This window comes from Onychomys torridus, chromosome 4 (assembly GCF_903995425.1).
Source record: "Onychomys torridus chromosome 4, mOncTor1.1, whole genome shotgun sequence".
NCBI lineage: Eukaryota > Metazoa > Chordata > Mammalia > Rodentia > Cricetidae > Onychomys > Onychomys torridus.
The window spans coordinates 46,313,264-46,340,923 of NC_050446.1; the positions used below are offsets into that span (position 1 = coordinate 46,313,264).

Here is a 27,660-nt window from a genome sequence, read left to right on the forward strand (position 1 = left end):
GTGAGGAGAAAGGGATTATGGGAAGGTTAAGTGTTCTCCCTACCAACAGAAAGATCACCACCAAGGCCAAATCTTATATCACTTGTCCACCCACACCCCATGCATGAAGGTGACATGGGGTGGCCATAGCAGAACACCTTTAAGGAGATGGTATCATAATGAGTCCCAACAATTAGCAGCTTAACAAGGCCACAGAGGTAGTAGCTAATAGCTAAATAAAATGACATGGTGAGGATATGTTATAGTCACCTACTTTTCCACGCTAACTAAAAGCCAGAACCGTGCAAGGGCAAGGAAAAGCATGCAGTACTACAGCAGTCCAAGAAAAAAATGTATTGCCCGTGCACTTAACATGTCCAGAAGAAGATACAACCATGCTATTACCAGGCAGGCTGTTTAGGAGTCTTCACTTACAAGACGGTTGCCTTGAAGGATGGATGGCAATGATCCCAAGAGGCTGATGAACACTATACATGACAACCGACTGGTTCCCCCCATGCCACTTGCTGGCCTGCATAACACGCTGGGTACTACGGTCAGTCCAGTACATAGTGTCTTCAAACAGAGTCAGAGCATGAGGGTGGAGGAGAATCTAGAAGCAGAACGAGACTGTGAGACCTCACTCAGAAATGGACAGGAGATTTTAACAAGATACCAGGAAGTAGTGAATACAAATGTCTACTCTAGCAATGTCACTATATGCTCATTTTTAAAATTGTCTCAGGCCTATTTCTGTTGCATTGTAGGAACATATTACCCAGCATCTATTACCCAATGGCTGGAAGGCCCCTCATGGTGACAGCTCTTTGGTAAACTATATTTTTTTTCTGCATTGGCCAACTTGTAAAACTTAAACAGTATTCATTCAATTAAAAAAAAAAGTGTTTAAACACATAACACGCTCTGGTTTCATAGAGAAATATAAATCCAGTTAATTCATTCTTCCTAAACCCTGATTTTTAAAGATATATAAGCAAAAGAGTAGCATCCACAGAACACTTACTTAAGTTACACTGTCTATTAATCTTTTCCTGTACATGGTACAATCTAACTGAATAAGATAAAAATATTTTCTTGTTAGGAACAGAAGGTGGATTATACCTCATTATCGTTGCTCCCTGGTCTGGTTTTCCTTTGTTTATTCTCATTGTGTATATTTGTTCTCAATTCTCTTGATAATGATTTCTACTGTGGTATAAATTTGAATGTTATTGCAAACTTACCAAATCACTAGCAATGACCTGCCTTCGATTGTGCCCATCATAATCACAAAATTCAATGTAGTCAAGATAGGCATCCATGAAGTAGATGAGTCGGTTGGGGTAGTCAATACTTAAACCAGTGGGCCAGTAGATCTTTTCCTGGACAATGACTGTACGCATGGTGCCATCCATGCTGGCTCGCTCAATTCGAGGGTGATGGCCCCAGTCAGACCAGAACATTAGATGGTTACTGTGAAAGAAAGAAAAGGTTACAACCACATGCCCTCTAGGTATTTTTATAATGTGCATAAAACAAAACATAATGACATGGAAATGCCATGATGCCACCAATTCACAAACAGTCCTTTTCTGTTTATCCCACTACAGTTTTAAGTAGTGAATGGCTTTCTCTATCTTCAGAGATTCATTATAAACTTCACTGATATGTAATAACTCATCATCCTATAGAAAACACCCTAACACAGAATCTACATAAAATATAGAATTTCTTCCTGCCTCTTTCTTCCATCAAGGCAATGTCTCTCTCTTTCTCATACAACTCTAGAAAATAACATGAACTTCAAGCAGAAAAGCCAGTTTGTGGTATCAAAATCACAGCTAAGTGGCCCATCTATGGGACATTACGGCAAGCCTTACTTGCATGGCTACTAAGTTGTCTTTCTTACCCCATTCTGGGATCTAATGCAAGTCCCCTAGGGTTGGAGACATTTTTGCTAATCAGTACTGTCCTGTGGCTTCCATCAATTTTAGAAACTTCAATTGTTTCGAGAGCATAGTCTGTCCAGTAAAGATTGCGACCTATCCAGTCTACTGCAACTGTTTCCGTCACAGAGAGACCACTTTCATGTACCTACAGACGAAAGAGTAAAGGATAAATATTAGCATAAATGGAGACAAACACAGAAACTATATGAAAGTCTAGAATAAGGAATCTAGCATGTTGGGATTAAAACAATTTGTCTCCCAATGTAGCTAACCAGTAAGCCAACTGTAGTGTTTTCAGGGTTAATTACAAGGCATTCATAGCCTTAAATAATGCAAGATACTTGTATTAGTGGGTGGTTTCATCTTGATTTTAAAAGCTTCTGCCCTTGCTAAGACCTCTACCAATGTGTGCACACATGGTGTTCACTAAAGAAATTGTGACTGTCAGGAATCAAGAAACAAACTCAGATGGTTCAGTAATGGAGAGCACACGCTGCTCTTGCAGAAGACTCTACTAGCAACCACACATATGATGTAAATTCAGACACAAACCAAAAAATTAAACAAACTGAGGGAGAAGGGTTGAAACGTTTTAACTCAATTACAGCTCAGTGAAGCGACTTCTTTACTCTTGCTTTTTACTCTTTCACAAAAATCTGCATACGCGGCACAGAATTCAGAATCAGAGAAAGACCAGAGAGCACACCCACAGCATTGAAGTTAGGGATATCCACACCTCTTGAACGTGGTGTGCTGCCCAAGATGAGGGAGGCTAGGACCTTCTCGTGGTGGGGAACGACAGTAGGTATCATAGAAGGGCTACAGAAGGGCACTTACTGCTCTCTGGTCCGTTCCATTTTGAAAGACACTCCAGGTTTTGCCTTGCTGTAAGTCAGACCAAAAGATGCGACCAGTGACTGAATCAAAATCAAGAGCGACCACGAAAGAGACATCCTGGACCAGTGAATACATGTTGTGCGTGTGGGCAGTGATATTGTCCACAATGATTTTGTCATGACTTGCTACAACTAACACCAGATTTTCAGATGCTGTGGAGGAAAAAGAAAAACAACTGTCAAGTAACTGAAAGGAAAATACAATTAAATACAATCTCTTCGAATTCCAGTGGTTGATACCAAACTAGAGAAATGGGGAGTAAGACACAAGAATTAATCACTTCATTCTTAACCTCTTAGTTGCCTGCAGCCACACCATCCTACACACCCCTGATACCTCATCAGAAGCCAAGCTGGGTCAGGGGACCTTAATTGTTCATTGATATTCAATAGTATGTAAAACAGTTGTCTTCTGAAATTGCTTTGCTTTGCAGTGGGCGTCTGAGTATCAGTCTAGAGTGAGTTGTACTCACAGTCATTCTTGGGCTGTGTTTGTTGTTGTACTTGGCTATCTACCTTAGCAGATCATAGGCTTGATTCATGTAGTTGTAACAGGGAGTTCTACCTGTATGTAGACTAATATTTCTTCACCCCTTGTCTTTTTAGTAATGCATCACACCACATTTAGGTTGTCCTAAGGCTACTCAAATAGCAATAGGTCTCTGCCTCCACTGAAGCCACAGTAACCAAATGACTGAGTTCTGATCTATGACAATGATGTATCTATATCCTTAAGAGGAAGACTGTTTTCCTAGCCTGCTTTCAAAGGAAAAGACTTATTGGATCTTGGATGGAAACTTCATGATACTAAGAATCTGTTCCTTGCACCACTCTTATCCAGGCTTCTTGAAAGAAAAGGTTCCCATTTTTGCATTGGAATTTTTGAAGGAGCCTCATGTAGCTCAGGTTCACCTTGAATTCACTATGAAGCCCAGACTGACGTGATTCTACCTCCCAAGTGCTGGGATAGCAGACATATGCCTACAATAAAAGAATTTTTAAGTCCTCCTGTGTTGAATCAACTTGAAGGCAGCTGGATCAATATTCCAATATCTAGTGCATTCACTTTCATATAGGTCAAAAGGCATTAAATAAGCCGTCAGGAGACCGGGAGATCAACCTTTCCAAATGCTTACACTCTGAGAGAGGCTATTAAATTTACTTTTAAGCTTAATGATTACCTGTGACTTTGCAACTCCGTCCATCGCTTTCCAGTGTATATTCTGCATCACAAGTGCACCGGAAGGAACCTCTCATGTTGAAACAGTGCTGGCTGCAAAAACCTGGACTATTGCATTCATTTATGTCTTCACAAGTCTTCGTGTCATTGGCAAGCTGGTAGCCTGATGGACATATGCACGTGGCTCCAAAGGGCCCTTGGATGCACTGGTGAGTGCAACCACCATTAAAATGTGAGCAGCTGTCTTGATCTATTATAAAGAGAGTCACAGGGGGAAAGTCAGACACACTGTGATGTTGTCCCGTGCCAACTATAGTGAGAGTTAATTCAGAGTCACATTCTCTTAGATGATCTGCTTAGTTTCTTCTCTGAGTTGCCTGAGCATACATTATCCATTGGAACTGGTCTCTACAACCACCCTCCAGTATTTCGTGCTGCGAGAGAACCTTGGTTAAATACAGCTGACTGAAATGAGCATCGATACAGAGAAATCTAACTTGCTTCCTCCAGAATTCCCTGACCTGGCTAGAAATGGAACAACAGGTCTCAAATGTTGCACAGAAAAAGCTGGAAGTGATCAAATGGAGAGGACACAGATTTGCTAACACACCATCATTCCTTACTCTTGGGGCCAACGCAGCAATGGCTGAACCTGCCCAAAGCCAGGTCGTATGCCTCAGTATGAAAATACCCTCTATTTCCATGAGCACCACAACGTATAGGTAGAGTCATAACACAAGACATGCACTAGAAGGGGAAGGCACAGTAATTAGTACAACTTCAACATACACATGAACATGTGGAACCATGAGCGTCTAAACTATTTCACAGTCATACCTTGGCTGTAGGTCATCTGACAGTGAGCGTTAATTACAGAGGAATTAGAAGGGGGCAGTAATTAGGATCGCATGCCAATCAGAGCATTTTAATCACAGCAAACACAACTCCCCAGATTTTGGTTGTTATATGAGAAAATCTTCAAGTTAGAAAAGTTCATGAACACATTGCTAAGAGAGCTACAGTTAATCTGACGATGTTATTGTCCTCATTTAGTCTCATTTTTCTAAACAATTACATAAAAAGAAGGGAAAACACAGACGTAAGTGCAAAGGAGAAGTATTATGCAGTCATGATTTATTGGAATTTAATTATCTTTACTCCTACAGGAATATGAAGTCAGTGAGGAACTAAAATCCCCGTGGGGACTGTGACAGTACTGGGTGACAGCAGACTTCTGCTCAGAATGAATTTATGACAGTAAAATGTGGTCAGGAAACTTACTGCAAAGCGGGGACTCATCAGTCCCATTCGGGCAATCAAAGTTGCCATCACACAGGACGCTCAGGCTAACACAAGTGCTGGAGCCCGGGCACTGCCACTGCCAAAAGGGACAGTGAAAAGGCGGGGTGGGGCAGTCCTTCTCGTCACTCATGTCCCTGCAGTCATTGTCCCCATCACAGATCCACGATTTGTAGATGCAGTTTCCATTGTCACAAAGGAACTGAGACGGCGAGCAGGTCTTAGGAACACAGCCATTGTGCTCATCAGATCCGTCGATGCAATCTGAATGTCTATCACACTCCCAGGTGTTGGGGATGCAGGTACCATCTCCTTGGCACTGAAACTCATCTGGGTGGCACATACCAGGAGGCCTGGTTGCTACGAGGAACAAAGGCACATGCATGATGCAGTTGGGATAGCAATTTGTGATCCCTTTTGTCATATAGATTCAGAGGAACTTATTCTGGACAAACTGTAGATTTAGACAGAACCAAACTAAAGGCTAAAATGATATCAAATGTTTCCGTACATTGTGGTGTATAGAACTATTTATGTGAGGGAGATTAGTGCATAAAACTATGCACAGGATACACTCTTGCATGAAAGTACAAGTCAGACCTACTTCCTGGACTTCTTTTCCTTCTACCAACAAGTTTACATCCTTCCTTCTGATTCCCTGGGATTGTCTAACATGCCACTGTCCGAGCAAATGTTTGAAGTTTTGTTTTGTTTTGTTTTGTTTTGTTTGAGACAGGGTTTTTCTGTGTAGCCTTGTCTGTCCTAGAAGGTTTGAAGTTTTTTTAAAAATAAAATCCATTTCGCACATACAGTGGGCAGAAAAACAATCATGTTATCAATAAGTCCCTAATCAGACTTGCCTACACTCTTCTTCATATATGGGGATTAGAAAGACTTTATTTGCTTTCTAATCCTCCATAGAAGTTTGACATGTCATTTCTAAGGCTATCTGCCTGGCTTTAATTACATTGGACCCATTACAATCTTTTCCCAAATGAGTGAATCAATCCCATATAGGCCCATACCATTTCTATTCCATAATTTGGCTTCCCAACTGAGATTTGAGTGAAACTTCTATCAGATAAGGCTGATTTATATAGTGGAAAACGAGAACATGTTATCCTCTGACTTCCACATATATATATAAATGTATGTATTGTGGCATGTATATGCATACTTGTGCACCCTCATGTGTGAGTGCAAATATGCACGCACACACACATACAAAATGTAATTTTTAAAAACCACATTGGTGGATGTCCTTGGAATGTGAAAGATATGAAAAATACCTAAGGAATTAACTATTTGAAGTATTCATTTATATAACATTGGCTACATAACTACAAATCATTACATGTAATATTACCCATGTAATAGTATTGCATGTCAATATCTCATGAACACTCATGTGTTTTATGTCTTCCCCCAACTTGTCTGGAAAAAAAAACAACTATACCGTAATATCCAGCTTGTCTGAAATACACTGTGTATGTGGTACTTACGACAGGCTGCCTCATCAGAGTTGTCCTTGCAATCATAAACCCCATCACAGCGATATCTGCTGTTAATGCAAGCACTCCCATCAGCGCATTTGAATTGAGAACTTGTACAGTTCAAAGCTAAAAAGGAACGAGAAAAGTGTTTGAAAGCAGAGCCAAGATAAATGGAGCACACAGTAAGGAAAACGTGAAGCCATCCACTTACCACAACCTGCCTCATCTGATCCATCAGCACAGTCCTTATCCCCATCACAGACGTACAACGGGCTGATACATCGGTGATCAGGGCACCGAAACTGTGTGGGTTGGCACGTCCCTGAAGCGTCTAATGTACAAACACAAGGCCAAGTTCCACTCAAGAATTTACCTCAGCTCTATGTGCTCAGATCAGCCACAATGTCAAAGTCAGCACAGTAAGAGTAAGAGAACCAAAATGAGGATTTGGAATGAGGAGACTCAAGGACAGAGAGAGGCAATCTTGGAAAACAGAAGACATTGATCATGGACACACCGGGTGTCTAGCCTGGTGCTGTATCTCCTGAGTCTATGACTCTACCAAGGCTGAGCAACATGGTCAGCCCACCACATGCCAAGCAGCAACAGCCATGCAGGCTGCCCCATCCACTCCACAAAGTGAAAGACACAGCTTCCTAGAATGCAAAACTTAAAAAGGCCCAGCTCCTCCAAGAGGAAAATGAATTGCCTAGTCCTGCAAATCATTTAAGAATTTAGCTAGAGAACTCTACTCCAGTGAGATTTTAAAAAAAGGGGGTTGGGGGGGGGGGGGGACCTATGTCTTTATTCTGTATTAGATGAAGGAAAAAAAATTGGCCAGATGTCTGGATGCTTATAAGGTACTGTATAAATTGTGTGAATTTTTTCACTAAAGACTTTAAAAAATATGTATGTGTGATGTGGGTATGTATATATGCATGATCATATATGTGTGTGTTAAAGAGCACACACGTATGCGTGCATGTGCATATCTGTGTGCACTCATGCATGTGATATCCACTGAGAGTCATCCTTCTTTCTCTCCTTTTATTTACGGAAGCAGTCTCACAGCAGAGACTGCAGATGTGCACCACCACATCCAGCTAAGGATGTTTGTTTGTTTTGTTTTGTCTTATAGTTTCTATCTGGATGTCGGACATATATGCTATGCCTTGAAAGGCTCAGTACCTTCGGGAGAAGCATCCCACATTTTTCAGACTACCAATACAGAGGATGACAAGAAAAGAGTCTCAGAGGAAAGAATTCAAATCATTCAGGGCCGACCAACCTGGAGAGAGCAGCTCAAAACTCACCACAGTTCTTTTCATCGGATCCATCTGAACAATCATTGTCTGTGTCGCAGACCCAATCTCTTGGGATACACAGGTGATTGTCACAGGTGAAGGAGGTGGGTGGGCATGTAGAAATTGTACTTGTGGGGCAATTTTGCTCATCACTGCCGTCTATGCAGTCATTGTGTTTGTCACAGCGCCACTGGATGGGGATGCACTGTCCACCATGGACACAGGTGAAAGCCCAAGACGAGCATGAGTTATCTACAAACAGCCGCAAAGGGGTCATGACAGCGTTCTCACCTTTCAACACGGTGTTACACAAAGTAAGGAGAAATGTGAGGGCGGTTTAGGCTTGTGAAGTGCCAAGCATAATATATGCATACATCATGTATATGCACGCATATCCTCTCTTAATCATTAAAAGAAATTTATGGTGTAGTTACAATTATCTTAAATTAGACTTTCTCTAGTTGGTACAATCCTAGTCTCATATTTACTTTCCTTCTATTTCAGGAAAATGTACAACGTTTCAAAGAACTCTTCTTTCTCTCTGAAAGCCCAGGGTCATTACTACTACTGGCCTCATTTTAATAGATGTTTCCCATTTTTCAATGGTATACTTGGGTGTTGTAGAATAATCTTTTTGTATAGCTAGGCAGGATTTCCAGGCACAGAGGATACTAGGAAGGATGGCAGGGAGTCAAAGAGAAGAAGCAGAGGAAGCAGAAAACAGGATACGAATATGAGGTCAATGCCATGAGCCTCGGGTAAAGGCATAGATTAATAGAATTGGGTTCATTTAAGTTGTAAGAGCTAGCTAAAAACAAGCCTAAGCTATCAACCAATTAATAATAATTAATCGTTATTAATTAATTCATAATTAATAATGCATCTCCATGTCTGGGAGCTGGCTGGCAGGGTGAAGACTCCCAACACTTGTGCCATGCTAATTAGAACTGAAACATCATGGACTAGTGTAGAGATGGAGAGCCATTCTTCGCCAATTCATTTCACACGGGACATGAGGTTTTCTGAGGCTACAGTTGCAAGTACCTATGATACTGTGATACTATTCTCTCCATTGCGGGAGATCAAACCCAGGGCCCTGTTCATGCTAAGAAATGTCACTGTGACTGAGCCCTATCCTCAGCCCTGATTTGACTTCCATATTTGACTTATCAAAATGAACTAACTACATTGGTCCACAGAACTAATACCAAAAGGATTCTGTTCACAATCATCTAATCCACCTGTAACATTACCTATGAATCACGCTTAACTTCCTATAGTCTTTGCAGTGCATGTTATGAATCTTATATTCTAAAAATTCCCCGGTCATATTTTCCCATGCACATAGCCCATGCTTTTATTATTGCTTATATGACCACTCCAATGGTCTATTCACCTCTCCCGAAATTCTGGCAGGCAGATACTTACTAAATGCACCACACTGATGTTCGTCACTGTTATCATGACAGTCATCCACTCCATCACATCGGAAGACACTGGGCACACACTTTCCATTGTCACAGGCAAAAGAGTAGGAGCCGCACTGCTGTGTGGGCGGCTCGTGGACTGGATCGCCCTCACACGTCATGTGATCATTCCGAAGCTTCATTCCATAGGGGCACCCACACAACCTCTGGAAGTTGGGTGCTGGGTAGCACAAGTGGCTGCAATCCCCGTTGGGATGAGTGGGCTGGTTGCAGTAGTTAGACCCTGAAAATGAAAAACAAATAGATTCATTGGGCAGGGAGCAGGGAGATCAGGGGGTGGAGACAGATAAGTTGGAAATCAGCATTCCATTTAAATACAGAAAATGCTTAAGATGTAGATTTCCAAGAAACCAAACTCTTGGCAGAGGGGAATAGTTAAAGAGAAAGGAAAAGATAGCTAGTTCGTATAGAGAACGCTTGGCAGTCCCTCACCAGTCTGGAGGTCAGCATCGTAGGCTTTCACGTTCATTACGCTGTTGATCCCATTTCGAATAACTGTCATATCACTACCATCTGATTTCCTTACTCGAATAATAGCACCCAGTCTCCAGTCTGTTATAAACACATGATCTGAGCAGGAAAAACATCCATTAGCTTTTCAGTCACAGTTTGCGGAAATGTGATAGGCTTACAAGAATGCAATGGTCCCAGAACATGTCATCCATCTGTAACCATTTGTTCTTTGAAAGTCTGTATTTTATTGATATCATGGGTCAGGTTGAGGCAAATACATATTGGCATTTAGTAGTAATTAGGCTCAAACTTCCATAGATAAAAAGAATATAAAAAAGAATCTTGAGGTTGAGCAATGGCCGCAGAGGCAGGCAGGCAGGCAGGCAGAGCAGCGGCCGCAGAGGCAGGCAGCTGAGATGCAGCTATAATAAAGACCAGAAACTGAGCTATTTAACCCGCTGAGGAGTTAATGAAAACAAGCTCTTAATCAAGAGGTTGGAACAGGGACGCCTTTAATCCCAACACCCAGGGAAGGAGCCATCTCCATGGGACGAGACCAGAACAGATCTGAACACTCTGTCTGAGGCCAACCCAGGGCCCAGCAGCTGATCCTGCGAAACCCAACAACTTGGAGGTGTTGCTGAGACTACCCTGCTCAGGTGAAATCCATCCGAGAGAGGATTCAGAAATCCTACAGTTTGAAGTCTGAGGAAATAAGATCAGCTGAGGAACTAGTTGACAAATGAGCAAAACGTGACCTGAGAACACAGAAGGTACCGCCCAGCCACCGAACCAGATCATCAGAATCATAAATATAAACCTCACCAACTGAGAGTAAGTAAGCTCCCAGTGACCAGACAGCTACCGTTCCCTGCTCCCCCACCAAAACAAAAAAACAAAAAACTAACCGCTACAACCTAACAACCACTGAAACCATAAGCACACCCTACACCAACTGGGAACAACTGCTCCCTGAGACAGAACCCACTAACACTGATTTGACTAAGCTGCTCCTGGAGAAACAGAGCCCAACAGCACCAATTTAACAAAGAAATCCTAGTGGACCAAGACTAACAATTAGAACAAGAGAGGCACCTTCAGACACAGACACTGCCTGCACCGAGCAGAGGAAGAGATGAGTAGATGCCAGTGCAAGAACACAGGCAACAACATGAAAACCTATATGACAACATCACAACCTAGTGATTCTACACCTACAAGACCTGAACATACCAAGGCAGAAGACACAGAAGAAATCAACCCTAAAAATGACTTTAAGAAGATGAGAAGCCCTTAAAAGAAGTTAAAAAAAAAAATCCCTTAAAGAGGAAAAATAATCTTAAAGCCTTAAGTTCTTATCCAGAGTAAAAATATTTAACTGTGAAAAGGAAACAGAGCACATCATCTCCTGTAGTTTTTAAAAAGTACAGATTTCATCCAAAAAACGGTGTGTTTGAGAATACCAGCAATTATGCAAACCCCTATACAATCCTAAAAATTTAAATATCAGCAGTAAATTCTGTTTAATGCAAGACCATAACTAACTAGAAAATACAAATAAACATAACACGCTTACAATGTCACCCATGTTATGAAATCAAGTTCCCCCATCTGTGATCCATACTAGTATATCATGGAAGCCAGTAAATCTTATCTACATTTATTGCAAATTTCAGTTCCACTTTCAGAAAAGGATCTCATTGTATTTAAATAGATACGTCCTGTACAGTATACAGTAAAAACAAACAAACAAAAGTCTAGCTAGTCTTTCACTGAAAAATTAATGATTTCCATAGTGTTGTGAAATAAAGGAACATTCTATGCCAAGTTCATAATGAGGCTAGACATGGTGACATTCATATATTTCTGAGACTGAGAAAGAAAGATCATGGGTTTGAGTGAGCCTAGGCTATATGGGAATACCCTATCTTCAAGGAAAAAGAAGAAATTCACAACACAAGTCAAAATTGCTAGAAACCAATATTATTTTGGGAATGTAGTATTGATCTCATGGGTGTGCACTAAATTTTTCATACTGGTAATACCAAAAGATATCCAAATATCCCAGCATATGGCCAAGAAAAATTAACATTTTTTAAAATGTTCCTATGTACTAGCAAATAGCATGTTTCTGATATTTAAAAGGTGGGGTAAATACACAAGGAGGGGACTGTTTATAATTGATTTGTCTCATCCAAAATCTCAGGGCACATTTAAAATGCCAAACACCCCATAGATAGACAGCAAGATGGAATGAGTATCCAGTATGACTACCCATTCTAGTTGTTTAAGAAGAAAGTTTCAACAGGAACACGACTAATTTCTACACAGGGCTTTTGATAGCTCTATACAAAATGTCACCCCTCAAACTAGACAAGTTATGGTTGGTTATGTATAGCCAGGATAGATTTAAGTCTTTTCTCATTCTCACTATTTAGTTGATGTTGGTTTTGAACTTGCCTTCCAAGCTTCGGGATAACAGAAATACAGCACCATAAGGTCTGGGCTAGCATGTGTGTGCAATGCACAAGCTACACAGAACCCTGTTGCAGGAATAAACAAGCCACCTGTTTTATTTTTCATGGTCTTGCTATGTAGGCTAGCAATGGCTTTGAACATGTGGCCCAAACCACTCTCAAAGTGATTCTCCTGCTTCAGCCTCCCAAGCAAGTGTGTGCCACCAAGCCTGGCTCACCAGATATCTTATTCTCAGCAACTAAGTCACAGAAGCATGTCTCCACTGAAGAAGGTAGTAGAGAGAAGGAGATCAGTGTTTGGCTACAATCATGGTGGCTATTGTTTCCCACAATTCCATGTCTCTCAAAAATCTTTACTAGTAATGTGAAAATCGTATGGAAATATGAATGAAAATATTCTTCATGGGTCATATTTTGGCATGGGGATATAGTTTTGTGGCAAAATATATTCCTGGCATGTGTGAGACCTGGGTTCAATCCATAGCACTGGGGAGAAATAGTGTTGTGTCTTCTCATTTTTGTGTGTGTGAAATGAAGAGGGCATTACCTAACTTTCTGACAAAATACTGCCAACACAGGAATGAATGTACAGTCATGAATACCTATCATCATCCTTCCATAAGGATTCTGATGAGGTTCTTGACAGAGCACTGTGAAATTCTACAGTGGCTACTATTTTATTCTCAAAAATGATATAGGTATAATTTACTGATTCCTCATGTGCTACTATCTAAGTACATACTCAGGAATCATACAAGTATAAACTACAAATTGTCGATATTATCAAGATTTGTCCAGAACACTCTAAAAATGGAAATTTCCATAAACAAACCAAACATTTTTCTACATTTAATAGACTAACTTTAAGTTCCAACTACAAAACATCACATGCCTTTTATGGCTTCAAAACATACCGTTAAAAATGGTGAGTCCAAATGGGTGCGTCATCTGATCTATATGGCCCAGTTGTTTTCTATCTAAACCATCAAAGGTGCTGTGCTCAATTTTATCGAAAAAGGCATCTACCCAGTACAATCTTGAAGCACTAAAGGAAAAACACAAGTTATCTAACACCGAGAAATGAGCAGTGTCCTGAACACTGAGGACATTGACAGTTTCATACAAAAGTCAAATATGTCTATTAAAAAACTAAGTTGTATGCTTCCCACAAATACAGTAAATCTGAAAGTTGAAATCTGAATAAACTTCTGCCCTTTTACTCCCATAAACTACTTTAATAATCTCTATTCATAAGTTCATTTGTCTTATTCCAAGATAGGTCAACTCTTGAGAACCCCCAAAGCATGCATATTCATTCATTGACTTGTTCCTATCCTTAAGATGTTTCTATAAGAAATAAACACACACTAGCTACATTTCATCGGCTCTCTCTAATACAGTTTGGAACTTCATCCATCTTGACCCTCTCATTCTGCTGTTTCTTGATTTTCATCCCACCAGCATCTTGCCAATTGTGTTTGGATTTTGTATTATTCAATATCCATCACTTACGTATCACCTGTTAGTGATGAAAAAAATCTCAGAAGGCATTCAGTACTCATTTCCTATTATGGTGCCACCATGTAGCCAGTAGGCCTCCTCCATGCTCCACAGTGATAGAAATTCAGGTGGTATCTACTCACCTCCAATCAATGGCCAAACCATTGGGCCACCCCAGACTAGTGTTGACTATAGGCATTAGGTGAGATCCATCACTCCATGCTCGCACAATTTTAGCAGGACGTTGCCATTCACTAAAGAATAGAAACCTAAAAAGTAGGAAGAAATCCAGGAGGTCAACATTGGAACAAACTGATGACTCTGAGTTACAACTGATTTACTCTCCATACATGCTCTCAGATTTGGCATATTTAATTCTAAGTTTACATTTAAGTTGTAAATATGTAATCACAATCACAATTATAAATGACATTAAAATGGGCATCTACGACAGAATGACTAGACTTTAGGGCCTAAAACTTCTGTCACCCAAGAGTTTGTTGATTTGTACCAGGCATGGTGGCACACACCTTTAGTCTCAACACTTGAAAGGCAGACTGGTCGACATAGTTTCAAGAAAGGTACATAGTGAGACCCTGTCTCAAAAATACGAAGTAAACAGAGTTTGTTAGGTTTTTGTTTTTAATTTTTAAACTATCTATATAACCTTCCTGGCATTCAATTTGCGATCCTCTTGCCTCTGCTACCACCATTCCACCAAAAGTCACGCCATCCCTCATATGTAACCCTGCCTCAAGCTATATAGTAAAGACTGCATGAATAAGAAATCGGATCGTATATTCTCTTTCTCTGGGATTTAACACCCAGAACCCACCAGATCATTCTCTGTTCATTCTTCTATAGAGAATTATAAATTCACAAAAATAAATAAATAAATAAATAAATTTTAAAAAATTTTAAAAAAAATTCCAAGGTTAATCTCAAAACAACATCCTTTTTTTTTTTTCAAGACAATGTTTCTCTGTGTAGTCCTGACTGTCCTAGAACTCACTCTGTAGACCAGGCTGGCCTCGAACTAAGAGATCTGACTGTCTCTGCCTCCCTAGTGCTGGAATTGAAGGTATGTGGCAATATATCCAGCTTCTTTATCTCTTTCATACAATCCCTAGAAATCAAAGCCAATGTGATGGCTTCTTATCATTTTAAAGTAAAAGGAAAGAACGTAACAGTTTTTCAAAACCAAAGATTTAGATTATATACATTAGAAAAATCAGCTCTGTGGATGGACATTGTATAAAGTGGACACAGACTTCGCTGTTGTGTCTGAGCAGATCTAGAGTTTGACAAGGGATTTGGCTTAACAGTGTGAGCCCTTCACGGGCCACTGTACCTCACTGAGCCACAGAGTCAGCATCTCAGAAACCAATTAGGCATGCCTCCTCCATAAGTTGGTCTGTGATCAAATGAGATATTTATGGTCCCCCAGGTGAGGGAAGCTGGCTTTGGTGATTCACTCCATTCAAATGTAACTGAGTATCTCATGCTTGCTCTGGATAAGCTATTGAACATGCTCAAGTAAGAAAAGAGTGGAGAAAGAACACTCTAGACTGTTCTGTTCCCTTCTGGCTGACCCAGTGCCAATGGCAGCACATGAAACAGGGATATTTAAGTTCCTATACCAAAAACTATAAGATGATTGATTAGCACCCCCACCATATCAATACATTAGAGCAGGGCAAGATTTGGATCTTTCCTTGATAATCTTTCCATGCATTTTCCTTCCTACAGTAACTTTAGAGAAACCATACTTCCGAGAAAGGTAAAACATAGAAGGGGGGTTCACTTAAGCTTCTGCCAAAGGGATGAGGTTGAAAGTGAGTGTGCAGGATGATCCCAGGGGCAGCACACTGTCAAAGGCATACAGCAGTTCCAAGCTCTCACGTACCCAGCAGTAGGATGCACCACAATGGACCTCGGGTTGTTTAAATTGCTGATTATCTGTCGTCGGGACTTATCAGCCAGCCTCATGACACTGACACTCTTTATCCCTCCATCTGTCCAGTAGAGATTCCTTGAAATCCAGTCAAAACTTAAAGATTCCACATTTCCCAACCTGTTTGCTACGAGAACTTCTTTTCCTAGAAGTAAAAATACAATCATATTATTTAAAACAAACTTCCCAACTGCTGCACATTTAGATGTTGGATGAAAGGGCATATTTTAAAAAGCATGTGTGGAATTCTTTAAAGGAAAAAAAATTTGCAAGTGCTGAGCAACACTGAGATAAACCTAGAATCTATCCCTTGCCCACAGTTGGCTCTCAAAGAGGAGATACAGTAGTGATAAACAGAACTGAGTCTGGATTTACTCCCTTGTTCAACCTTCCAGAACACATGAGAAAGAGATACCTGAACTCACCTACTACCACTCAGAGACGGCTCTGAGCTGACACTGCCAGGTACAGTCGGGGTAGCCCACAGACACTGCTGCCCAACCCTCCCAAGACTCTCAGCAGGCTTTGCACAGCCACAGATGGCCAGGACTGCAGAGGAACCAGGGGAGCAGCTTACATGTAAAGAAGACCTCTCTTTCTCTGTACTTCTTTCCCTGTGAAAACCGTGTGGCTTTCTTCTCTCCAACTCATAGAGAATCAGCAATCGCATTTCTCCATTTTGCAGATGATAAAAATGAAAGGCCCTGGTTTCTTGCCCATATATCAGAACACTAACTAGGAGTGGTATGTTACTTGAGTACTCACTAGGAGCCAGGTCCTTCACACGGACCCATTCATCCTTGTGGGTACAGTATGGAGTGGGGATTACTATTGTGCCTGTTCTATAGATGATGTATTCATTGGGAGGTGAGAAATGAACATGAAGAGAAAGGAGAAAGAAATGGGAGTCTCCTATGCACACAGCTTGATGGTACACGGAAAACTAGTGGTTCCCAATGGGAGCAGAGAGAGAGAGAATTCTACTTACTCCTGCAACTTAGTGAGGGGCTAGTGAGTTAGTGACAGAGACCGAAAGATGCAAAGTCAAAGGACCACCAGGTTGGAACTCCCAGGACTTTCAAGCTCAGTCTGAGCCTGGGTGGTGGCATGAGCCCATAATCCCAGCTCTTGCAAAGTTGAGGGAAGAGGATGGCTGTGATTCGAGGTCAGCCTATGTTAGACAGCATGGATCAAGGCCATCTGGGGCTTCAGAGTAAGACCCTGTCTCCAATAAACTTACAGATAAATCTAACTGCATTTATAACTTGCTTTGAAAATAGGAGAATGTCAGGGTAGTTCATACCTATTAACCCAGAACTCAGGAGGCTGAAGCAGGGGGATTCCTGCAAGTTCCAAACCAGTATGGGCTACAGCAAAGGAGAGGAGTAGGAAAGAGAAGGGCAAAAACCACAATTAAAAAAATGAGTAATTGGTAGTATTAGGAAAAAAACAAATCAAATATGTCAACACACACACACACACACACACACACACACACACACACACACACACTTCCTCACCTGTGCCATCAATTTTTTGTTTATAAATTATGTCTTTTGCTGTATCTGAGAAGAAGATGGTGCTGGACTGGGCATCAAAATCAATTCCAATAAAGGAGGAAAGACTCCCAGTGATCGGAACCATGACATCTTCCTGGGAGGAGAGGGTGAATGGGATCCCTCGCACTGCCATTTTTGATGAGAAGAGCAGGAAGTTCCTAACAGCTGGAGGAAGAGAAAAGAGAGCAAAGTCAGCAGCTGTGCAGCCCAGTCCTGCTCCAGAGACGGTGACTATGTTCCTGTAAGAAAACAGATAAACAGCTGTGCGGTGGTGATATATGCCTTTAATCCCAGTGCTTGGGAGGCAGAGGCAGGCGGATCTCTGTGAGTTTGAGGCCAGCCTAGTCTACAGAGTGAAATCCAGGACAGGCACCAAAGCTACACAAAGAAACTCTGTCTCAAAAAACCAAAAAGAAAGAAAGAAAACAGATAAGCAAATGTGATGCTCACAAGTATTAAAGTCTTTGCTTTTTGTTATTGCATTTTTATGCACAAATATCATATATATTCACACCCCAGTCACCCTTTCTTGTGTTTGAGGTGGGATGGGTGCACTCCTGAGAGATCAAAGGCCAGAGGAGGATGCTCTAATCTTTATTCCCAGAGACCATGTCTCTCACTGAACCTGGAGCTCACCATTTTTAGGTAGGCTGGCAGCCAGCAAACCCCGAGGATTCCCCTGTCCCTGACCCTCTCGCACTGTCCTAGTACTGGGATTACAGGCACTCAAGGTGATGATATCTGGCTTTTGACATGGCTGCTGCTGCAGACCCAACCTCAGACACTCATTCTACCACAGCAAGTGCTGTCACCCACTGAGCTGTCTCCCCAGGCTCCTCATCATAAATTTATTTCTTCCCAAGACATTTCAATGTATTCTTAGGGCCTGTTGATGTAAAGAATGGTGTCCAGGACTGAGCATGTACACAACTCAGTGATAGAAGTGTTACATAATGTGTATAAGCACTGAAAGAAAGTGTCCATAGAGTGAAGTTTTTAAAATGGAATTTACTGCCAGCTGTGGTGACACACGCCTTTAATCCCAGCACTCGGGAGGCAGAGCCAGGCGGATCTCTGTAAGTTCGAGGTCAGCCTGGTCTACAAAGTAAGATCCAGGACAGGCACCAAAACTGTACAGAGAAACCCTGTCTCATTTTTTTTTAAAAAAAAATGGAATTTCCTGAGTTCTAATATAAAAATTACAAGTGGGAATTTTTTTAACACAATTCTACATCAAGAATCCTACTACACTAGAAAGGTAGAGGCAAATAAATCTCTGCATTTGGGTCAGCCCATTCTGTATAGCAAGTTAGAGGAAACCAGGGCTACATACAAAGACCCTGTCTCAAAAACCCAAAAAGAAGAAAGAAAGAAAGAAAGAAAGAAAGAAAGAAAGAAAGAAAGAAAGAAAGAGAGAGAGAAAGAGAGAGAGAAAGAGAGAGAGTAACAACAATAAGGTAAAGTAGATTATTAAGAAATAAAGGAACAAGAGAAATGAAAAAACAGAGAATAATGACTAAAAGCAAAGAAAACCATGAAAGTACGCTAGAAAATTCAAAGATAATAGAGATACAGCCAAAATAAAAAGACAAAAATTTAACAAATATCCTACACCATAACAACAGACTACACTAGGAACAGGAATATCTAGAGACTAGATCAAGAAGATCAAAGAGAGTCATAAAAGGGAAATGTGCAACAGTATTAATGAGGTCCATGACCATCGTGAACTGATGTGCAGACAACCCAAGAAGAGCAGGCCCCTCCAAGAGAGCCAGGAGAAAGAGGGGAATGAAAAACACAGGAGCCATTTTGGAATAAAGCAATAAGGCCAGATGAGCAAGAAGTCATTCCCAGGAATGGGCAGCTTCCCACCCAATCAAAATTAAGGCTAAGTGGCAATGGCAAGGTGATAGGTGGGGCACAAGACTGTGGGGTTCCAAGCCCCAGCACTGAGGGGGGGGGGGCGGATAAATACAGAGAACCCAAAATGGTGTTACAAACCAGAGATCCTAGCACATGGGAAACTAAGGCAGGAAGCCCATGAGTGCCAGGCCAGCCTGAACTACACAGGAAAATTGCCTAAAAAGGAAAAGAAGTAGAACTAGAAAATAAGTCAAACCCAGCTATATGGGATCTAAAGGCCTTAGCTAATAATTCGTAGTAATAAAGGGGGACAGCGGGTTTCAGGGAGAAATCCCTGAAGAAGAAACCAAATCTTCGATTTGAATGGTTCTATACACAGAGAACAACACTGTGCCCCTCTTAGAGAGGAGTCTGCAGGAGGAGCTAGCTGGGCAGAAGGGTGTACACACACAAACCATGTGCTGCCAGATAGAAAGACAGTAAAGGCAGATTTCTTACCAACACAGTGGCGCTCATCAGTGTCCAGTTCAAAGCCAAATTCACACTTGCAGCGGTAGCCCAGGCCGTCGTTATCTGTTCTGTGACTGAGAACACAGACCTGCTCACAGCCCCCATTGTTACTTCCACATGGATTGCTGGCTGGGGGAAGCACACAGATTGAGACACTTTGAGAAAAAGAAAGTAACTCAAAGACCTACACAACCATTTGGGGAACCTCCATTGGCTACAGCTTTGGAGCCATTATTCCTACTTGCTACTGTGCCTCCAGGCTGGTCTCCCTAACCCTCCACTCTTAGACTAGCAGTGGTAAAAACAGGGCTCCTGCAGTGTATCAACTATGGATTCTTTTTCTCAGGTAATTACGTTAGTGTGCTAGCCTCCAGTATATGAAGTGCCACAGCTCCAATGTAAACGCTATCCAAATAATTTATTCTTACTATATAACTTCCTCTGTTACTTAGTGAGTACATATTTTACAAGTAAACTAGTGTGCCACCAGTAACCCTAAGACAGAAATATTATCCTAACAGGTTCTGATAAGTTAAGTTGCCCATGATTGAGCACTTGACTAAAACAGATCTGGTCCCAACACTAAGCTACTTTGTAGGCTTTATAAATTTTACATTTCATGTATGAGTGTTTGCCTGCATTTGTGTCTGTACACCATGTGTGTGCAGTGCCCAAGGATGCCAGAAGAGGGCATCAGGGCCCCTAGAACTAGAATTGCAGCCTGTTTGTGAGCAATCATGTGGGTATTAGCTTATTTCTCTTCACTGACAAGACCCTCATCAACTTTTTAATTGTCCTCTGAACCTTTGACTTATTCTTATCAAACTCCTTTCCTTTCAACTGTGTTGATTTGAGGAAATAACAGCCAGACATCTTTCAGAGCCAAATAATGAAAACAATATGAATGGCTGAACAGATTATAGAAGCTTTGCACTCAGAGATTTCTAGAACATTTTCAGACCAAGTATGCATTTATCTAGTGTGTAATTTGTTCTAGTAAGTGTTTTTCTGTCTTTTTTAAAGACCAACTTACTTTTTAGTTTTTCTTCACAAATTTTCAAAACCAGTGCCATTCTGTTTCTGTTACTATGGCTCTATAGTATAATTCAAATTCAGATGGCTACCTGCCTCTGCTAGGATTAAAGACATTTGCAATCACACCAGGCTTTGAATCAGAATATTTAATTATTGACCAGACAAACATATCTGGTCCATGACAGCCTTAATGCAAACCAAAGAAAAAATGCAAAGTAGAAAATGAAGCTGGCCAGGTGGTGGTGGCGGTGGTGGCGGTGGCGGCAGTGGCGCACACCTGTAATCCCAGCACTAGGGAGGCAGAGGCAGGTGGATTTCTGTGAGTTCAAGGCCAGCCTGGTCTACAGAGCTTGTCCAGGACGGGCTCCAAAGCTAGAGAAACCCTGTCTCAAAAAAAAAAAAAAAAAAAGAAAAGAAAGAAAGAAAATGAAGCTGACACTAAGTCACGTGACCTCTTAGTGGCAAGAGGTTTCTCTCAGTAAAGGATAAAGAGGTGGTTGGCATAGTTCATTTGCACTAGCACTTAGCATCTGGGCAGGCTCTGAAATACACTACAGGAGCCTCTACATCTGTGACTGTAACTCTGAACTAATCGATTTCTTCAAATGTGCACTCTAGACAATCTTCATACATGAACAGCACCCGGATCTCATGAGAAGCCTCATCATTAGTTTCCATGACTACAAGAAACCCTTTCCTGTACCAAGTAAGGTGACCATGGTCCAGAGACTTACCATGGGGCTGCCTGAGGGCATGGTAAACTGCCACTCCGTAAGGCCTCAGGTTAGACTGGTGGTACACTTGGGGGTTGGTCTCCGTGAACTTGTTTGCTTTCATCACAGCCAGCTTTGTCCAATCAGTAAAGAACACATGTTCCTCAAACAAGCTTATTCCAAAGGGATGAGGGACCAGGGAGCCTCCATGAGCTATCGTCTTTCTGTTTACAAAGGACACATGCCTGTTTCATACCATTGTCAAGGGGTAATTTGTTCAGTTGACTGCCTAAAAACCTAAATTGCTTCTTGTTATAATATAGAACATGTTGAAAGACATATGCTTTTGAAATCCCTCCTCATCACATAGCAAAAACAACTGAGACAAATATCAGGCTGGGGTTGTAGCTCTGAGTAGAGGCTTCCCACCAGGTCAAGGTCCCAGTACCACCAAAGCAAAGGAAAGGAGGAAGAAGAGGAGGAGGAGGAAGAAGAAAGAGGAGGATGAGGAGGAAGCAGAAGACAGAAACCAATCCTCAAGCTTGTTCTTCTGCTTTCTCACTTGCACTTCACACTTTTAAGGTTGCCTCACATGGAAAAGCTAATATGTGCAACGGTGTTTTAAGACCCATACATGGATGGATGCAGTCAGGATCAGGAATCTTGTGCACACTCTCGCAACAGTAATTCCCCACTGCACCACGGACCACTCCTCAGAAACTAGGAGACAAAACTGTGCAACGCAGAGGCGGAGGCCTGGCAACCTCTCTCAGCTGCTGGGGGAACTGTCCACAGATCTTAACTGCAGCAGGCATGCAATTGGCATAAATCATTCAATTAAACATAGGAGAGAAGTGAGGTCCGTGAGGGTGGTTCTGAAGGAAAAACTTATCTGTCTGAAAGAAAAATGTTACCAGGCCCTGAAAACAATACAATGAGGCTCTTGAAAAAAATACACAATGAAATTATGATGATAACAATGTAATTGTTTTTAAAGAGCAGGTCACTGCAGGCACAAACACACACACACACACACACACACACACACACACACACATCAATCAAACTCACAAACTGGTATTTTAATTCTGCTCCTTTAGATAGATTTTATAAAGCCAAAAAACCCTCACCTTTGAACTCCATCGTAGGTAACAGTTTCGATGTAATCATACCGAGAGTCCACCCAGTAAACTCGCTTGGACACCAGATCCAGAGTGATCCCAGCAGGCCACCCCAGTTTTGTTTTTACCAGATCTTTCCGGTTGCTGCCATCCATGAAGGCTCTTTCCACCTTGGGTTGCCCCGAAAGGCTTGCCCAATCTGAGAAAAATAAGTAGCTACAAAGGAAGAGTAGAAGATGATGAAAGAGTCCGTCTTGTAAGTTTATTGTAGCTGGCTAAAACTCGCCTATTGGGGGAGCTGGAGAGATGACACTGACTGCTCTTCCTGAGGACCCAGGTTCAAGTCTCAGCACCCACATGGCAGCTGACAACTAACTGTCTATATATAACTCCAAGATCTGACACCCGCACACAGACATACATGCAGAAAATACACCAACGTACATAAAATTAAAAAAAAAAAAAAAAACCTTGCCTATGGAGGTCTAGAACATTTTGCATTTAAACCTGAAGGGAAGTAGGCACGAGTTGGTATGCTGTGTTGGTTCACACTGCTGATCAGCATGAGACCTATAGAGGAGTTGATCAAGGGTGAACCAAAACGGCCTTCCCCATTTAAAATCCCTGTCAGCTGGTTCACATTGAGGCATCCCCTTAATATGGGAGGAGCATACTAATGCTGTAGTGTAATAATTAAATTGAACCAGAGCCCACAGCTAGACAAATGTGGTTAAACAGGAAGAAGACAGTTCACACTACATAGCAGGTGTTTCCAGCACACTAGAAGGTGTGCTTGGATTACAAAACCTCATGTGGACTTATAACTCTGCTAAAGCTTCTGTGCCTAGGAACCTCCTAAACATGGGTTCTGGATACAAAACCTAAAAGAACTCAGCTTAGATGTTTAGGATGAGGAATCTGAAATCACTTACCCCACAGTTGGGTCTAGGGCAATTCCTCTAGGATGCCCCAAGTTTTCAGTTATGAGAGTGAGACGCTGACTTCCATCCAAGTTGACCACATCAATGCGGTTGACTTTTGTCTCTACCAGATAAAGTTTATTATTAATCCAGTCCACAGCCAGATTCTCTGGTGCCTCAACAGAAACATTAAGAATTTCTTGGGTATTTAAGCCATTTATGTCCATGGAAAAAACCTGAAAGAAAAGCCATAATCAATATACTTCCTAAGCTTGAGCACGGACCCTGTTTTCCTACATTTTACTTAGTATATGTATTTTGTACAAATCAGTTACCTCAACCTTACAAAGAGCTGGCTGTTATATTTTACAGTTACCAGGAGAAAATGGATTTTGTTCAAAATACATAAGGTCAACACATGTTTGGATTCTATAGAGGTTTTTATTTTGTTTTGTTTTTTAAAGCCTGCATTTTTTTCATCCTTGGTGTAGATTTGGGGGAGGGGAGGGGGGATAGTAGTCTGTTTTGATTTTTTATTTTTATTCAAATTAGAATTGCTAATAGTCAAATTTTTCAATGTTGTGTGTTATCTCTTAATTAGAACCTTATAAAGGCATACTTGGTTTCATATTAAAAAGAAATATAACAAGAATAAACAAATAAAATTCCATGACTCTTTAGGAGTTTCTAAAATATAAGTTTTAAGAATCTGAATCTGTATTACATTCAATATTCTAATAAAAATCAATCTTACTACATAAAATGATGTAACAAAATATAAAAAGCTGCCAATATTTTTTGCCCAACACTTAACTGTACAGTTCCATGTACAAGTTGAAGGTTAGGGGAAAAATCCGATTTTTATCGTGCAAGTAAGTGAGAGCACTGTTTATATTTTAAATGATCAGGTTTCAAAAATGACTACTAGAATATCTATCTAGTATTGGAAGGTCTATGATTTCTTTTAATTATGCTTTTGGACTCCTTTATGAATAAAATTAAAAGTTGCTCAACTCTAATCCAAATAATAGCTGTCTTTGTCTCACAGGTCACATGTAATAGTATAGCATGGAAAGGTGCTGATTAACACAAATATCTCAAGGGCCTTTCTTTCCCCCTACACTCCCCTTACACCTCTACACCCCCAAAATAAAAAGTTATCAGCACTTTGTCTTTCAGGCTCCAATCAGCTCCACCCTTGAATTTTCTATTTACCTTATCCTGTTTGGGGTCTGTCCAAAAGACCATGTGCTTTTGATAGTGAAAATCCACACCCATAGCCTCGCCACGGTTTTTAGACTCTGCTAGAATCCGGAAGTTTCTTCCATGAAGATCTCCAATGAGCAAATCCCGACCATTGGAGAAGATAATGGAGGCCTCACTGACTACAAGAGAGTGAAACCAGTGAAGGACCGACTGACACCAGCTTTGATGTTCCCCTTGAGACAAGTAGACAGTAATCACCCTCCCAGTGTTGCAGGAAGTGACCTGGGTCACAAAGATGCTTGGCAAAGTGAGTTAGAGCAGTGCCCTTGCTGCTGGTCCAGTGCAGCTAAGAATACAAGTCCCCTAATGATTTGGACACCTTATAGTCATATGCACTTTCATGCTCTGGTTAATGCTGAATGCATTTGAAAGACTTTGGGAATGTATGGCTCTGGTGGATCCAAGTCTACACCACATACTCCCAAGTATGCAAAATTACACAAAGAAATCATTCACTGACTCCTATTTGTAGTAGCTTAACATAAGGTTGGCTGGTTTAAAAAGGTACATGCAAGGCTGGAGGGGTGGCTCAGTGGTTAAAAGCACAGACTGCTGTTCCAGAGGACCTGGGTCTGATTTCCACACCCACATGGCACCTCATAACCTTCTGTAACTCCAGTTCCAGGTTTTCTGTCTCCCTCTCCTAGATTCTTAGGGTACCAGATGTGCAATTGTTATTGCACAGACACACATAGGCAAAACACCCACAAACATAAAAAATAAATAATGTTTCTAGAACTTTCTGTCATTCAAGATGGCATTATATACCATTAATAAAAAGTAGTTAATGCAAGAAGTGAGGGTTTATTCCCATCATTGTACTCAGGAGGCTGCTGAGGCAGGAGACTGCCCAGAGTTAGAAGCCAGCGTGTGCTACACTGTGCAACACTAGCTCATAAATTTCAACCAAAAATAATAATAATAATCAAGAAAGAGTTAATGCAGAACATAGTGACATCACCAAAAATGCAGAACTGTATGCACAGTTTACTAGTAAATAACAAAATGGGATTAAATATCAATAATTGTACTTTTCGTTTTTGCATTTTAAAATTTTCTAAAATTGCAATGAAGCAAAGGAATTATTCGTGGGAAAAGAAATGTATTGGAAGAAAGAATCAAGGATGGAAGGATATATTTATATATGTATTAAATATAAATATATTTTAAAAATTTTTAACATGAACATATTTTTATTTTGCTGTCTGGAGACAGAATCCCAGGTAGTCCAAACTGTCGTAGACTCACTAAAAAGCTGGGGATGACCTTGAACTCCCACCTCCTCCCAACTGTTAAGTTCACTCCAGACTGATCATGTGCACACTACCTATTCAAAAATGAACAAAGGCAGTTGTCAGAATCCATGAGCAGTACAGTTTCAGAAGGCACCAGAGGCATTTAAAAGCCAAGTGTGAGTGATAACTGGGACAAAAAAGGGGGCTGAGAGCTGGGGGTGTGCCTTAGTGGAAGTCAAGAAGGAAGGGGTGAGGAATTAAAATCAACACCCAGAAATCCCTGATGACAGACTGATTTCCACAATAATTAAAATTCAACATTCAGAAAAAATATAAACCAAATTTAGTATGTTTTGAAACTTTCTAAGTTAATTCTACAGATAATTTGTAATAGGTAAGTTAAAGATTAAACCCGGTGTCAATGCAGCCATAACTCTTATTCTACATAAAATTAATTGGGTGGTACAATGGCCTTGGCCAATAAAGAAGCCATTAAATGGCTGAAATTTAGCTGGGAACACACCTTAATCCTAACACTTGGAGACAGAAGTAGGTAGTTAGAGAGCAGTCTGGTCTACAATGTGAGTTCCAGAACAGCCAGGGCTACAGAGACACCTTGTCTCAAAAAAAAAGCAAAACCAAACTAAAAAAAAGCTAAAACTCAAAGATAGAGAGCATGGTTGAGGCCTTAAATTCAATGCTTAACACTGAAAAGAGGTAGGGGGAGAAAAAGAATAATATTAGGAATAGTCACACAAATGGACCTTAATAATAATATACAGGTCTCTTTCTCTGGTCCTTCTCCTCTCTCTGCCTCTCTCTCTGTCTCTCTCTCTCTTTTTCTCTCTCTCCCCTCTCTCTCCCCTTCTCTCCCCCTCTCTCCCAATAAAGCTCTAAAAAGGTAAAATAATAATAATAATAATAATAATAATAATAATAATATACAATTAAGGCTTATCTTTTCTTCCAGGCCACAAGGCCACCACCACTCTGTGGACAGAAATGCTGTTATTTCTTCTGTCAACAGCTAAGGAAGATCACTGGTCAGAGATGTGAGAGTCAAATACTCACAGGTACCATTGGCTTTGCAGTACTGATCACGTTCCAAGACGTACCCTTCTTCACAGAGACACTGGTGTCGGCCTTGTCGGTTCTCACACTTCTGGTCACAAATTCCCCATATCTGGCAGTCATCAAAATCTGCCATGGGGGGGAAAAAAACGTACATAATTATGTTCATCAGTATTTTTTGGGGGGTCCCCAGAAAGAAATATTGGATACTTTCTCCAGGAATATCGTTACATCCTTGTCCAGAGAAGTACACAAAAAACAGGAAAGTGACATTTTCTTTTTGTTTGTTTGTTTGTTTTTTGGTTTGGGTTTTTGTTTTTTGTTTTTTGTTTTTCGAGATAGGGTTTCTCTGTGTATCTTTGTGCCTTTCCTGGAACTCACAGAGATCCGCCT

The 27,660-nt window shown here is 41.0% G+C and overlaps 1 protein-coding gene across 1 annotated transcript in view; it reads right to left on the reverse strand.

Moving 5' to 3' along the window:
* Nucleotides 1-27,660, reverse strand: part of Lrp2 (LDL receptor related protein 2) — a 148,855-nt gene that overhangs the window by 68,112 nt on the left and 53,083 nt on the right. Inside the window, exons 10-30 of the mRNA XM_036183041.1 lie at nt 27,268-27,396; nt 24,911-25,080; nt 23,708-23,931; nt 22,785-22,991; nt 21,676-21,878; nt 19,895-20,035; nt 17,492-17,695; nt 15,924-16,116; nt 14,161-14,286; nt 13,432-13,562; nt 10,020-10,157; nt 9,529-9,810; nt 8,110-8,352; nt 7,008-7,127; nt 6,806-6,922; nt 5,286-5,663; nt 4,006-4,254; nt 2,766-2,977; nt 1,889-2,073; nt 1,224-1,452; nt 415-592 (exon numbers count right to left, since the gene is read on the reverse strand). Coding sequence (XP_036038934.1) covers nt 415-592; nt 1,224-1,452; nt 1,889-2,073; nt 2,766-2,977; nt 4,006-4,254; nt 5,286-5,663; nt 6,806-6,922; nt 7,008-7,127; nt 8,110-8,352; nt 9,529-9,810; nt 10,020-10,157; nt 13,432-13,562; nt 14,161-14,286; nt 15,924-16,116; nt 17,492-17,695; nt 19,895-20,035; nt 21,676-21,878; nt 22,785-22,991; nt 23,708-23,931; nt 24,911-25,080; nt 27,268-27,396 — 4,059 coding nt within the window. The remainder of the gene's footprint in view (nt 1-414; nt 593-1,223; nt 1,453-1,888; nt 2,074-2,765; nt 2,978-4,005; nt 4,255-5,285; nt 5,664-6,805; nt 6,923-7,007; nt 7,128-8,109; nt 8,353-9,528; nt 9,811-10,019; nt 10,158-13,431; nt 13,563-14,160; nt 14,287-15,923; nt 16,117-17,491; nt 17,696-19,894; nt 20,036-21,675; nt 21,879-22,784; nt 22,992-23,707; nt 23,932-24,910; nt 25,081-27,267; nt 27,397-27,660) is intronic.